This window comes from Coffea arabica, chromosome 3c (genome assembly GCF_036785885.1).
Source record: "Coffea arabica cultivar ET-39 chromosome 3c, Coffea Arabica ET-39 HiFi, whole genome shotgun sequence".
Classification (NCBI taxonomy): Eukaryota; Viridiplantae; Streptophyta; class Magnoliopsida; order Gentianales; family Rubiaceae; genus Coffea; species Coffea arabica.
The window spans coordinates 12,944,954-12,960,560 of NC_092314.1; the positions used below are offsets into that span (position 1 = coordinate 12,944,954).

The window sequence follows — 15,607 nt, forward strand, 5'->3', positions numbered from 1 at the left end:
TTATGCACTATGTGACCATTGGACCACAACATGTACGCATTACTTAGAAGGGCATGAACATGGGATTAATTTAACGCACAACTTAGCAGCAAAGGTAGCCAGGGATGTGTAGACACAGTTGTGCATATGTTGCACATAAAATCCATTCCAACCTGAATCCGTACAACAGGGTCCCTTGGTCGCTGCTGCTCCATTTCATTTGATAACTCAACACCGATTTGGCCAGCGGGTGTCGTCCCCGTGTTGCGTTGTTGTGCATGAGCAGTGCAACTACAATTTCCATGATGATCATCAGCGTCTGTGGCTCTGCGCTTTGATGATGCGTTTGGCACACTTCCTCTTCTCCTGCATTGGTAACAAAACAAAAAATTCAACTAAACCGCACACTCAGTCTTCTGTGTTCCATAGCAAGTCAGGTAAGTTAGGTAAGCCTATTTATGAATACACAGTTGCATTGTGTGGCGAAGTGCATTGTACATGGGATGTTCCTGTCATACGCCATACATATTGTTGCCTACCTCGGTTTCCCTCGACACAGGACTCGTGCTGCAATGAATTCTGGGTCCTTAACCCAATCCCTTTGACCCCCTGTTTCATTCGTTGGTTGCACAGCTCCACAGCCTGGCCTCTTTGCCTCTTGCCTTGCACTTCTCAGTTCCAACTGACTCATTCTGAAACAGTGCCAATGCATTTCTGAATCCATCCGACTTCTTGCACGCATTCCTACATACATCATTTGCTGCCGAAAGCAACATAGAGTATCTGGACATCTCTGTGAGGTGTGAGCTGCTTGTTTCAGCCCCCTCGTCATTTATTACGCGTTCCTTTGCCTGTCGAGTCCACCTCTTCATGATGCAGTTTGGAGGGATCCTTTTCAGTTCCTCAAATAGTATTGCACGAAACATGTGACAACAAGGCAGGCCGTGTGTTTCCATTTTCAGGCACGAGCACTTCATATGTCGCGTGGACCTGTTATACACCACAGTGTAGTACGAGTAATTGTACGGATGCTTCATGAAGTGCACAGCATTTATTCCATCATCCGTGCCATTAATCCTACAAAATAGCCACTGCTTCTTCATTTCCTTCCGTACCACAACGAAAGTGGACCTAGTAAACACTTCAGCAGCATGTTTTTCCAGCGCCTGTAGCTGTGTCGCACCGAGAAGGGTAGTGTGCTCTGTGACAGCCCGTTGACGCCTCTCTTCATGTCGCAAGCGGCCCACCGCCAAGTCATATGTTTGAAGGCAGTCAAAAAACTTCAACTTGGGGGTCAGATGTAATTTTAAGACCTGATGCATTTTCTCGCACCTTTGGGTACTCCGCACTCCTCCAAAAAAGTTGCCTCTCAGGAAAGCCATAGCCCAGAGCTCCCTCTTGCGGTACATCTTCTTAACCCATTCGTTATTTTCAAGCCGAAAACGTCTGACAACCCCTGCCCACCTCGTTTCAAAATTAATTGTTGTAGAATTCATAAACATGTAGGTCTTGAATGCCTGCAAGAACTCTTTGTCCCTTACATTTGTAGCAGCATTCATTTCCAAATGGAAGCTGCAAAGTCTGTGCTTAGCTGTGGGCATGAATTTTTTAATGCACTTTCGCATGGACTTGTCCCCATCTGTCACCACTGCTATTGGTTTCCTCCCATTCATTGCTTCTAAGAATGTAATTATAACCCAATCATATCCCTCATCTCCTTCGTGAACGATAAAAGCACACGCAAAGATACATGTCGAGTAGTGATTGTTAACCCCACACAACACAACCAATGGAAATTTGTACTGGTTCGTATTATACGTGCTGTCGAACACTAGCACATTCCCAAAACATCTATAGTCGTCTCTACACACGGAATCAGCCCAAAGCAAGCGATTCAGGCGGCCATGGCCATCTACAGAATATTTGAAAAATAAATTCGGATCACCTCGTTGCTTGCCTAACAAGAATGCAAGTGCCGAATCGCTGTCCCCATCACCAACTGCTACCTGCCTCTGCCGATTCAGCGCATTGTACATATCTGTTTCATGGAAACCCAGGTTGCGGTATCCGCCAGCCTGTACAACTAGTAGTCTCATAATGTGACTTGTTCTTATTCCTGCTTGTTGCATAAGTACTGCCTGTTGCAGGTCCGACTTCCCAACCTTTCTATGCGACCTCATGAAACTAACACTTTCAGGACTGCAAAAACGATGGCAATGTCCACTAACAAATTGTACAACAACGTACTTTTGTTTCGACTCGTGTAATCGAACCTTCAAATGTGCTTGACAGTTCACTCTTGTTACTGCCTTCGGTTCCCTTATTCGATCGCCTCTGTTCAGGTGCTTTTCATGTCTTTCGCCTTCCTTATTGCAAAGCCATGATCTCACTCGGACATCACCTTTCTTATCTTTTCTCTTGCACCCTTTTCGTACCCCAAAATCGGTTGCTCTTGCGTACATCATATAGAATGCTTCTGCCTCTTCAATGCTGTCAAACTCCATGCTACCTACATCTATATCATCAATACAGTGGAATGCAGCGTTTACATTTGGCCCGTCTTGACCAACAATGTCCCCTACAGCACCCTGCCCTAAAATCCGTTCTGTTCTGCAGTTGGTTGTTGAATGGACAATTTTTAATCTGTTGCCACTTTCTTCACCTTCGGCACTCGCACCAACATCCCGTGTGCTCCATGGATGCCCTTCCAGCATTTGCATTCGCAATCCCGTTTGCTTTGATGTTACCACTTTTATTGCTAATTCTGTTATGCGGGCTTATTCAACTTTGTTGCGTTCAAAACTGTCTCCAACAAACTTTGCAATTCAACACCACCAATGGAAGACTCGAAATGAGCTTACGAACCTGTAATAAGCAATACAGGTAATCATTCAGTGCCTTCATAGGTTACGAACATTATCTGATCGACATAATGTTGTTGACTTCAAAATGTTATGACATGATAATCCCCCAAAAAAGCCCCAAAAAAATTCCCTCTCTCACAATCAATGTAGGTTACAGAAAACACTGGTTCAAACTTACACTCTGGGTCTTCCATCTGCATGATGACAAAATAAAACCTTACGCTTACGCTTGCTTAATTGACACTCTGCTCTGCTACCTTACCTCCAAACAACCCGCGACGAAGACGACATTGTACCGTGGGAGTCAATGACAGCAGATCATCTCAAAAACCTAAAATAAGGGATGAAGGTAATCAATCAATGGCATCATAGGTGACGAACAATTGTCTGATGTACACTATGTTCTTGCAGGCAAAAATGACTACATGACAATCCACTCAAAGTGGGCTAAAGATTCCCCCTGTGACAATCACTGTAGGTTACACAACATACAGCTTAATCGCTACAGCCTTGTTCTTGCAATTTCATGATGCAATATGGCACAATATTTGAGTCCAACCTAAACGGAAACGGAACATAAACACATACAAACATGCGTCGTCGTTTGATACTCGCCACTGCTGCCTTCCATCCACGGGAAGTGGCGACGCGAGGGACAATAAGAGACACTTGCAATACCGCACCTCCTTATCTGCACACCATTTGGATTCCCCTTTGCAGGTATTAATGAATTACAACGCAAATCTCCGGAATATACGGAAAACAACCAACGCACCTTACTCGCAGTCTTGTAGAAGACAATTGATGTTCATCAAATAGCCAGCGTCGCTGTACCTCCGCTGACTATGTCGGACATTCACAACAAAAGACGGTGAAGCTATGTACACATTTTTCCCCGCTTCAGTCCTGTTTTGGGGCTACACCGAAATTAAACAAGCAACAGTCCCGACAATCCATTACCTTTATTTAGGGTTTACTTTCCCAAATCAGTTTCGGCCCTTCTTTTTCCCGCCTCACCGTTCTTCACTATTTGTTATTCAGTATATGTAAAAATTGGCATGCCCTATGCGCAGAGAAAAAGTTATTAAAATACTCTTTTTTCCGCTGTATACATATTTCATGATTTTGTTTTGCATAAAAATATAAATTTATAATAACTGTATATTAAGGCTTGTTTTGCATACATATTATAAAGTCGCAGCTGTTTATGGCGTTTGTCTATTATATGAACCTGGAACGACATTTTGTTTCGCATGATTTTTTTTTTGCATACATATTTCCGCTGTATATGATTTTGTTTTCCATACATATTATAAGTGTATATTAGTATAAATGTATAAATTAATATATATATTAATATTATGTAGAAATGTATTTATATAATTAGTATAAATGTATATACGTGTTAATATTATGTATAAATGTATAATTAATATTATGTATATTAATATAAATGTATAAATGTATATAATACATAATATAAATGTACATTTACATGTATAAGTGTATATTATTAAAAACATATAAATTATAAATGAATATTATAAAAATGTATAAATTAATATATTATAAATATATATTAATATTATGTACAAATGTATTAATATAATTAATATAAATGTATACATGCATTAATATTATGTATAAAGGTAAAATTAATATTTTGTATATTAATGTAAATGTATAAATGTATTATATTAGATATTATACATAATATAAATGTCTATTATAAATATACATAAATATTTATATATTATGTATAAATGTACATTTATATAAATGTGTAATATATTATATATTATATTATCTAATATTTATGCAAATATATTATAAATATATAAAAATATACTACAAATAAAATAAAAAATTTGTAATCTGTGTATAAATATATAATATTAGAAATGTATAAAATATATAATACACATTAATATTGAATTTAATTTATGCATAATATACATATTAATATATATTATAAAACAAAATTTAATAAATATATTTATTAATTTATATATAAATAAATGTATTTATATAAATATATATTATTTATCTCAATTCATATAATATATATAATATTATACATAATTGAACTAAATATATTCACATTGATATAATATATATAATATACATAATTGAAATATACCTATTCAAATACATCATTGAAATATACAAATTGAAATATATTAAAATATAATTCAAATATACATATTAAAATGCATAATTCAAATTTAGAAATTGAAATATACTTACTACAATTCACAAAATTTATTGCACGAATGCCGTAAATACAGGGTGTTTTATTGCAAACCTGATTAAAATTTTGTTCCCGTAAACAAAATTTTCCACCCCTACAACGGGTACTCAGTTCTTATAAGCTATAAACAGTTACTGTTTTATTCGAAATCGGTTTATTTTACTTTCTCCGCCACATACATTTTTAAATGCAAAACGGGGTTCTCTGTTCTTATAATGGAGCAAAGTCGTAAAAAGCTAGTGTTCGACTGAACACCGGTGTTAATTTTTTTTTATCCGATAAATAAATTGTGTTATGCAAAAAAAATTAAAAGGCTACTCTATTCTTATAATGCTGGATAAGCCATAAAAAGCTAGTGTTTTACGACAAAATGGATTTATTATATTTTTATCCCAAAAACAATATGGTATGTCGAAACACGGACACTGTGTTCCATTAACGGACGAAAGCCATCAACAGCTACTGTTTTATTGAAAAACAGGCTGGTTTCTTTTTCCGGATAAATAAATTCTGTTATGCAAACAAAGCGTACTCTGTTCTTATACTAGTACAAAGCCATAAAGAGATGGTGTTTTACGACAAAATGGAATTATTTCATTTAATTTCCTAAATAAAGCGGTTTATGCAAATACGGGTACTTTGTTCGTATTACGGAAGAAAGCCATCAATAGCTGCTGTGTTATTGCAAACGGGTTTTTTTTTTTCATTTTATCCAAAACCTACTTTTTTTTATGCAAAAATTGGGTACTTTGTTCCTATAATGCGGGAAAGCCATAAAGAGCAAGTGTTTTATTGTAAAACCGGTTTATTTTGCTTAATCCACCATTTACATTTTTTAAACGTCCAAAAGCGGTTTTAGAGATGAGGTATTTCATGCAAACATGGTACTTTACCATGCCAATGGATAACATTTCAAACAAAATCAAAGGTTTGGTATTTTAATTAACAAACATTCGGTTCCGCTTGGCTTACATACTTTTCTGGGTACTTTTCAAAAACAGCACTCTAGTCCTTCGATCGTGAAATACAAGCCCTGTACATTTCGGCAATTCCTTTCCCTTTTACACAAATCCTTTTGACTTAAGTGCTTTCCAATCACTAATTTTCATTAATATGTTTACATTGCAACAAACAATTTAATTCCGCATAAATTGCAAAAAATTAGTATCTCAACTATTGGGACTTTGCTGATTCTTTGGAGGTCTGATAACAAAGCCGTTGAGAGCTGGTATTTTTATTACCGACACCTTTTTTCCGTAAATGGATTGCTTTCTATGATTTTCCTTTACTAAATGTCAAAGTACCGCCATTTAACCAGCATAAATATATCTCTTTGTTCAGAACTTTAAACAATAATGCTATTAACCTGTATCTTTCCCTTTCAGACCAAGTTTTTTGACTTGTCCATTTTTTCTGCGGCGCGGACAAAATTCTTCGGTTACTTTCCTATAAAACTTTTACACAAAAAATTTATATATGCATAAATTTTTTGTGTAAAAAAACTAATTTATTCACATACGATCGAGTATTTATCCAAGTATATTAAAACTTCACACTAAGTAACGTACTCAATTTTAATCATGAATACAACACTTTTCTGTTATTTCAAATAACAAAAAAAAACTGCTTCGCATAAGTTTTTTTTCATAACTGCTGTGCGCTAATCATTTTTTCTTTCTTCAAATTTCTGAACCTTCTTTACGCACATTTTTTGTCCAAGGCATTTGCAGCATTTTTGCTGCGGTAATGGGTACATTTGCAAATACAATAAATGCCTCTCCTTCTAACCTGCAATAAGACATCCTGTCCCAACCCAGGACGATAGTACGGAACTCTGTGTGCTTTGTTTGCTTCATTCCGCACGCTGTCTGCTTCATTTCCTCTCCACGCGCTCACCATCACTTTAACGTCTCCGTTTGGACCGTTTTGCCCCCAACACGTGTCGCTCCCTGCCAGCATTCCTACCATAGGCAGGTTCCCACCATAACCAGCATCCAAGATGCCTTTCAAGAGTATAATGTTAGAAATAAAAGGGATCAAATATGTCAAAAAAAATTAAGAATTGAAGATCTAAATGAGAAGTATGCAATTCTTAAGGAAGAAAATATTATCTAAAGTGAAACATACTAGGCTATAGTAAGACTAGCCAAGCATAAATAGGACTAAAAACTGCAATTTTTACTCTTACTCTTTCCATCAATACGTTCTTTACCCTTTGCGCTTAGAATAAAGCTTGAGAGTTGATACATGATTTTTATATATTTCAACTCATTTATTGACATAAAGCTTTAACTTTCATCTTGTTTCATACTAGTAATTGTCGCGTACCTTAATTAACTCAATTGTAAATATTTGAATGTAGATATTAAGAGAACGTTGAAAACATATTTTGCTTTTAGAGAAAATAAGGAATTTACTTTGCTACATTAGCCTAGTGAACTCAAAAAAGATTTTACAACATATGACTATCATTTTTGGTGTATAAAATGTACAAACGAATATTTCTAGTTTAAAGTCTTCGTTTAAATAGAATTAATATTCTTATGGAAGAAATAGCTAGAGAAGTTAGACATTCAAATTAGATAAAAGTATAATGTGAACAAACATATTGATTATAACATGTTTGTGTTGAAAATTGTGCCTTAAATTTAAGTGTTTTTCATGCATTTTTCCTAAGCTTCATTAATACATTCATTCCCTTTTAGATTCATTAGTAGATTCATGTATCTCTTGGAATTTACTAGTTCTTTCATATAACTTCTAAATTCATGTACTTGTAATAATGATGGTACGTGTATATTCTTGTGCCCTCACACAACTCACTTGGGCACCCTCCTTCCCACAGTGTAGAAGTAGCGTAAGATAAATCTGGATGCTTAACCCGAAAAAAAATATATGAAAACAAGAAAGAGTCTTGAAGGTGTTCTAAGGCATTTAAAATAGATTGCACTCTTTAGGGTTAAAGAGTGCAATTCATATGCTATATCATCACTTTATTATCCCCTCTTTCATTATATTATCACTCACTGTAAATTACACTCTACATAGTATAATAGCATGGACCTATAATGAAATCAAGTATTTATCTTAATAGTTCTCAACACATATTTCATAAATAAATAAATCTATTTTTTGAAAAGTAATTTCATTTATTTTTGGAAAACAAATTTATTAACTTTTGTTGAAATTTTTGCATTCTAAAAAAATAATATTATTAATTTTTGAAAACTAGTAGTATATATTTTTATGTATTTCAAAAATAATACATTGTTATTTTCTAAAAATAATTAGATAATTATTAAACAAATACCCAACACTTTAAAAAATTAGATAAGAGGTTAAAGAAAACAAATGATACAGTAGAAGAAATGATGGAGTGGGAGAGTAAGAAATTGAGGAAACGTTAACAATATTTATAGACAAAATTTTGAGAATTGAAAGTGAAAAAAAAATACTGATGAAATTGAAAAAATGCTACCATTATTTTACCATTGCAAACATGTTGAAAATTGGATTCAAGGGACCACTGCAAAAGTTTTGAATAATTGGATAAAATGAAACTGTTGCAAAGCTTTGAATAATTGGACCACTCTTTCAGCTTTTTTTGCTTCAATTATGCATGTGGTGACTGTTATGCATGTAATAGGCATTATATTCTTCCTAAGGGAGAGTTTATAATGCATGGGTGTAATAAAGGGTAATTGTGGATACCCCAAACAATATTTGACCCCAAAAGGGCCAAAACTAGGGTTCAATCAACAAAATTGTACGGCTTTCAAACACCATATACTAAGCCTTTGGAACACCAAATAAAAAGTCCAAAACTTCCCCGGTTGAAAGTTGTGGTGTGTTGTGGACTTTTTCTCACTTCAGCCCACCTCTAACCGATCCTGTGTGGCCCAATAATTTTCAGCAACCTAGGTGAAGAATATTAATGGTTTTGTTATAATCATTCCAAGTCATGTACTTTCATAGTTAGGAGTTTATTCTTATTGCCCACTATGTTGATTGTAGCACTTCAAAGTTGATTATAAGTAGGGATAATTTCATAAATGTCCTCTAAGGTTTTAGACAATTTCATTGAGCTCCCTTGAGGTATTAAAAATTGTACTTACCATCCTTGATTTGATACATTTGGTAATCAAACCTTAGAACTGGTCAAAAATTTAAATGAACTTCCTAAAATGTCCTTGGTTTATATAGTTTATATTGCTTTCCAAAACAATTGTAAAATATATAGCATCAAATATTAAAAAAAAAAAGCATCAAATTTTCAATACCTATATTTATTATTTAATAAACAATTATTACAATAGTTTTATCACTATGACAGGCCATTGTACATAGTGCTTTACTAGGGATACATATTCCCTGAAGGTTGGAGAAGAAAGTATTATCATAATTGTTTTAGAGTTTGTAGATTTTTGAAATGTTAGAGGTATCAATAATTTAGTAGTAGTTTTGGACAGTTTCTTTTTAAATCACTGTTGTTTTTGGTGCAAAGAAAAAAAAGATAAAAAAAAATTAGATCAGATTCAAAGTTGTCAAAAAAAAGGTCACTAATTCAACATTTGGTAATGATAACAACTAGAAGCAATATTTATAGTTTATAGTTCCGTGGTTTTACTTGTAAAATATGAAAAAAAAGAGGAATAAGAAGAGAAAAGAAAAAGAAAAAATAATTATAAATATCATTCTTTCTATATGCATACCCAACAAAGGGAGTTTTATTAAAATGGTAAGACTAATATTGTCATTTTAAATGGGCAAGGAAGGTAAGTGTAATTTTTAAAATCTCAAGGGATCTCATTGAAATTGTTAGAAACCTCAGGGAAGGTTTTTGAAATTATTCCTTAAATTTAATTAAAAGAGAATATGAAAATATTCATGGGACATATATCAATTGGCCAAGAGGAAATAGATGGATTGGCTGGTTCATAGAAAAAAGTATAAATACGAAAATTTGAATTTAAATCCTCTCCCACTGTATCATTTGAGTCTCCAAAAACCTGAGTAGAGTTGCCCACATATAAAAAATGGAGCAAGTAAGAATCACAAGGCTAGATATCGGTAACACATTGTGAATGGTATCTTCTCCCATCTAAAACATTGTCCCTTAATTGAAGGCCAAAACTTGAATTAAAGAACAAGAAAAGGGATTGTCCACTAGCCATGCTTGACCAGATCACTATCCGGTCTTCACCAATCTATCGAATTCTCCACATGGACCCCTTGAATGTGGAAGAAAGAATATTAAAAATGTTTAGAGTCGACTTGATTTCTAATAGCCCAGTAAATAGTATATGCTTGTATTAGCCTGCATTTCGATTCTAACTCTTCAGACTATTACCACTAATACCACACTAATTCTTAGTAGACTCGTGGAAGTTTTCCACTTAAATACTAAGAATTGATATCAAACATTTAAAAATAGGTCTGTGGTATTATACCCATGACCCCTGTATTAAAAAGCAAGGAAAGGGATGGTTCCCTAGCCGTGCCTGACCCGAAGAACAGCCTGTCTCTCATCTCTCCCATTTTCCAAATGGTCCCGCAGAATGTGGAAGGTAGGGCTGCAAACGAATCGAACCGCTGGCGAGTCAAGCTCGAGTCGAGCTCGATCAATATCGAGTTCGAGTCGAGCACGAGCTGGCTCGAGTTGAAATCGAGCTCGAACTCGAGTTTAAAATATTAAGTTCGTTAAGCTCGCGAGCTCGAGTATATATATATATATATAATATTTTTTATTTTTTTATTTTAAGTATATATATTTTTTTATTTTTTTCGACCTCGAGCTCGAAATTTGCCGGCTCGTCGAGCTCGAGTTCGAGGTTGGTAAAATTTAATCGAGACTCTGCTCGATTAGCCCAAAAATCGACTCGACTCGTTTGCAGCCCTAGTGGAAGGAAGACTAATGAGTAATGAGAAATCTAGAATTAATTTCCAATGGCCCAAGTAACACTGAAATGGGCATAAACTTGTGTTTGAACGTGAGATTATTTGGAATAATTTTTTTAAAAAGTATTATATTATTTTTTTGATGTGATATATATGAAATAAAAAAAGTGATTGAAAAATATGTTTATGAAATAAGTAGATAATTTTGTACAATAATGAGCATGCATTTAAGTCCTGACTCTTGAAAAGAAGTACTACTACTAATTAGTAGCAATTTTCACTTCTTTAATCCAATCATTTTCTTTGACCATTGTATATTGGTAACATTAATTTTGCAAATTAACGTTTTACCGTTTATATTTATTATCTTAGACTTTACATTTATTATTGTAATGCATATATTTTATGATATAATTGATACTATTCATTGCAGAAATCCCAAATTCTCTGCTTCCACAATTTCAAGGGTTGAAGAAGCCCTCAATTATTTTTTCTCATACTTTTTACTTTGTTGGTCATGGTTATTAATCTCCAAGATCAATGATCATGATTATTAATACGAGATAATTAGAAGCGAAAGTGATCAAATTTAGTGGTTTGCTGAAGAAAGAAATCAATGGAAGAAAATTAGAGAGCTAGCTTGACGGTTCATTATATTTTGATCATTTATATTGTGACGTCTCTTGGATCATTTATATTTTGATGTTTCTTTGTTTTCTGTTCTTCCTAATTATAAAGTTTAACGTATTAAACTGTGGATGCTTGGAGCAAAAAATATATTAAACTGATTGCCTCGTGATGAGAAGGTGGAATTAAACATATTAAAACAGGGACGCGCAATAAGAAAAGGGACGCCATTGTGTGGGAATGGACAACAATCATTCCCAATAATTCTATGAAATCGGACCCACTACTTGTCGAAGGTCCACCCACTACTTGAATGTGTCTGCAAGTGGTTTTTTCCCTTTTGCTTTATTGAGGCAATAATAGAGAAGGGGCTGATCCTCTGGACCACTCTTGCTTTGGACAATAAAATCATCAAAAATCACCCTAACCACTGCTGTTATTGTCTTAAAATATAGGCTTTTATGTGATCCCTAATATCAAATTTCCCTAATAAAATGTTGATGACAGAGTCAACTAATTTTTATCAATTTCCATTTATAATTAGTTCAAGATAAATTTGGATTTTGGGTGCCTAGCTCCAATTCCACCTAGTTGAATAATTGATTATCATTGCCTGGGGTCCACCTTGATGCCAATTCCACCTAGTTGAATGGTTGATTGTCTCAATACTCTTCTTCACCTTCGCACCAGAAACAAATAAGCAATTTTCAGGAAAGAAATACCTGCTAGCTCTGCAGTTAGTGAGATTTGTTTCTCTCTTAAAATATGGGAATGAAACTGACGAAAATCCCTCCAAAAGAGATGGAGATGGCCTCCACTTGCAGCATCGATCGTGTCTTACCTCGTCTAGAGTTAATTCTGAAAACCTCCCGAGACAGTTATGTTCTTTGCGATGTTCGTGATGCAATCAAAGACATGAAATTTCTCAAAACATTTCTTATGTGTGCTAGAAAGTGGAGCCAAAGCAATGATTTTTACTTGGAATCTGACAATGTTGTGAAGAAGGCGAGTCTTCCATCTTTCTTATCTTGCATCGAAGATACCTATCACAAATATGAGGAGGATATTCACTCTCTTTCCCTTAGATCAGAAATTGAGAACTATACTATTGGTAGTTATGATAGCATGTTCAGGGAACTTGAGAAACAGATCAAATCACTGAAGCAAGAAATCATCCAAATTTACTTTGCTTTGGCAAGCAGCAGGTCATTTCAATCAAATTCTTGTATGACAGATGATGAACTGTTGGAATTCATAGACCTCATTCTCCAAAATCTAGCAGATTTGACAAATGACGATATGGATTGGCATATTAGTGATTATGGTCCTTTGAGTGCTCAAGTCCAAGATCTTGAAGCAAAGCTGACGTTCTTGAAAAGCTTCATTCCCTTTGCCAAAATGCGAGGAACCGCAGATATTCCTGCCTTGCTATTGGCTCACTTTGAAGTGGTGGCTTTGACCGCAGCACGCCTCTCTTACATGTGGTCCTTTTGGGATGATTTTGAGGCAATTCACAATCCTGGGTTATACTACAGAAGTACTTGCAGCTTCGAACTCCTCAGCATCAGAGCGGTTGATTTTCATGTCTATGAGATTTATAAGGAAGTACTTGCAGCTTCAAACTCCTCAGCATCATTACATGCAGCAGTGATGGATGAGCAGATATTGAACAACTTCAATGATTCTCTGATAAGTCGTCTCTGGGAGTTGTTATGCTGCAGCTCTAGCTTTGTGGATTCTATGAAAGATGAAATGCGAATACTCTATGCAGGACTGAGGTTTTTGAGAAGCATTTTAAGGGGGCATCATGAGATGATGGATGAACAAAATGAAAAAATTGGAGCAGTGATGGATGAGCAGATATTGAACAACTTCAATGATTCTCTGATAAGTCGTCTCTGGGAGTTGTTATGCTGCAGCTCTAGCTTTGTGGATTCTATGAAAGATGAAATGCGAATACTCTATGCAGGACTGAGGTTTTTGAGAAGCATTTTAAGGGAGCATCATGAGATGATGGATGAACAAAATGAAAAAATTGGAGCTCTCCTTGGTGAGGCAGGCATTTTAATATTCTCGCCCACTCTGAGCAGAGTGCTAGAAGGAGAAGTTAGCTTCTCAGGATCCACCCAGGTTCTTGATTTTTGTGATATGCTGGCCAATACCAACATCCATATCAAGCATTTTAAGGATCACATCAGAGGCTCAAGTACTATAGAGAGTCTTCCTAATTCCTCTCATAGCTTAAGAGCACCAGAAGTTAGCCAGACTCCCAGCCGCATGCTATCAAAAGGTAAAATGCCAATAGACCATGAAGTCATGGTTGGTCCTGATGATGAGAAAGAAAAAGTAATTGAAACACTTATCAAGGATTTTGAGGATCGGCTCAGTGTCTCAAGTACTATACAGAGTCTTCCTAATTCCTCTCATAGCTTAAGAGCACCAGAAGTTAGCCAGACTTCTAGCCGCATACTATCAAAAGGTAAAATGCCAATAGCTCGTGAAATCATGGTTGGTCTTGATGATGAGGCAGCAAAAGTAATTGAACGACTTGTAAAGGGATCAAAACAGGTGGAAATTGTTCCCATTGTGGGAATGGCTGGGCTTGGTAAGTCGACTTTAGCCAAAAAAGTTTACAATAATAGTTCAGTAACCTGTCACTTCCACATTCGTCTTTGGTGCACTGTTTCTCAAGAATTTAACAAGAAAAGCTTGTTAATACAAATTTTGTGCTCCGATGAAGAGCAGTCTAGGATGGATGAAGAGCTTAAAAACTTGGATGAACATGAATTGCTTGACAAGCTCTACAAAAAGCTGAAGCGGAAGAGGTATCTTGTTGTTTTTGATGATGTCTGGGACATTAAGGTATGGAATGAGCTGAGAATTTCATTCCCAGATGACAAAAACCAAAGTAGAATCATCTTCACTAGTCGATCTTCTAATGTAGCTTCACAGGTTCAATATGGTGGAGAACCTCACAAGATTCGCCGCCTTACTGTCGAAGAGAGTTTCGAATTGCTGCAGAAGAAGGTGTTTGGAGAAGAAGAAGAATGTCCTCAAGCATTGCATGGATTGGGAATGGAGATTGTCAAAAAGTGCTGGGGATTGCCACTTGCACTTGTTGTTGTAGCTGGAGTCCTAGCAACTATAGAGCATGATATTTGTGTTTGGGAAGAATTTGCTGAAAGTTTAACTTCAACCACCGTGTCTGATGCAGAACAATGCAAAAGGTCGATGGAGCTTAGTTATGAGCATCTACCATATCACTTGAAGGCATGCTTGCTGTATTTTGCTGCATTTCGAGAAGATGAAAAAATTGGTGCCAAGAAGTTGATGTGTCTCTGGATTGCAGAAGGGTTTGTGGAAATAATTGAAGGAAAGAGATCAGAGGATATTGCAGAAGAATATCTGATGGAGCTAATTGGCCGAAACCTAGTTATGGTAGGTAAGAACAGATCCATTGGTGGAGTCAAAACTTGTTACATTCACGATTTGATATTTGAGTTCTGTAAGGGCGAGGCGAAAGAAAAGAATTTCCTTCAGGTCCTGCGACGATATGATGAGCTTTCTACCTTTAATGAGCCTCCCAACCTACCTCGGTTGTCCATTTGCTCCAGTGGAGAAGATTTTATAAAGTCAAAGCTATTTTGTCCATATTTAGGTACTCTGCTATTCTTTGGTGCTACTCCAGGATGTGAGTTTGACTTGCTTAATATCTCCTTCCTTTTTTGCATCTACAAACATCTTAACGTTTTGAATTTAGAGGGCATTAACCTAAGGCTGAAGGAGCTTCCAACTGAAGTCGAATCACTTCTTGGTTTGAGGTACTTAGCCCTTACAGCTCGGCACATGAAATTCATTCCACCATCTGTAGCCAAGCTCTCACATTTGGAAACCTTTTGTCTATATTCCACCTCGGTTGTTTCATTGCCAGATAGCATCTGGAACATGAAGAAGTTGAGGCATGCCTGTTTGAGGGGTGGCGTTGTTA

At 35.7% G+C, this 15,607-nt stretch overlaps 1 protein-coding gene across 1 annotated transcript; it reads right to left on the minus strand.

The window, feature by feature from the left end:
• Positions 1-593: 593 nt before the first annotated feature.
• Positions 594-2,699, minus strand: LOC140037826 (protein FAR1-RELATED SEQUENCE 5-like). Its single transcript, XM_072082965.1, has one exon. The coding sequence runs from the start codon at positions 2,697-2,699 to the stop codon at positions 594-596; it is 2,106 nt and encodes a 701-aa protein (XP_071939066.1).
• Positions 2,700-15,607: the final 12,908 nt, after the last annotated feature.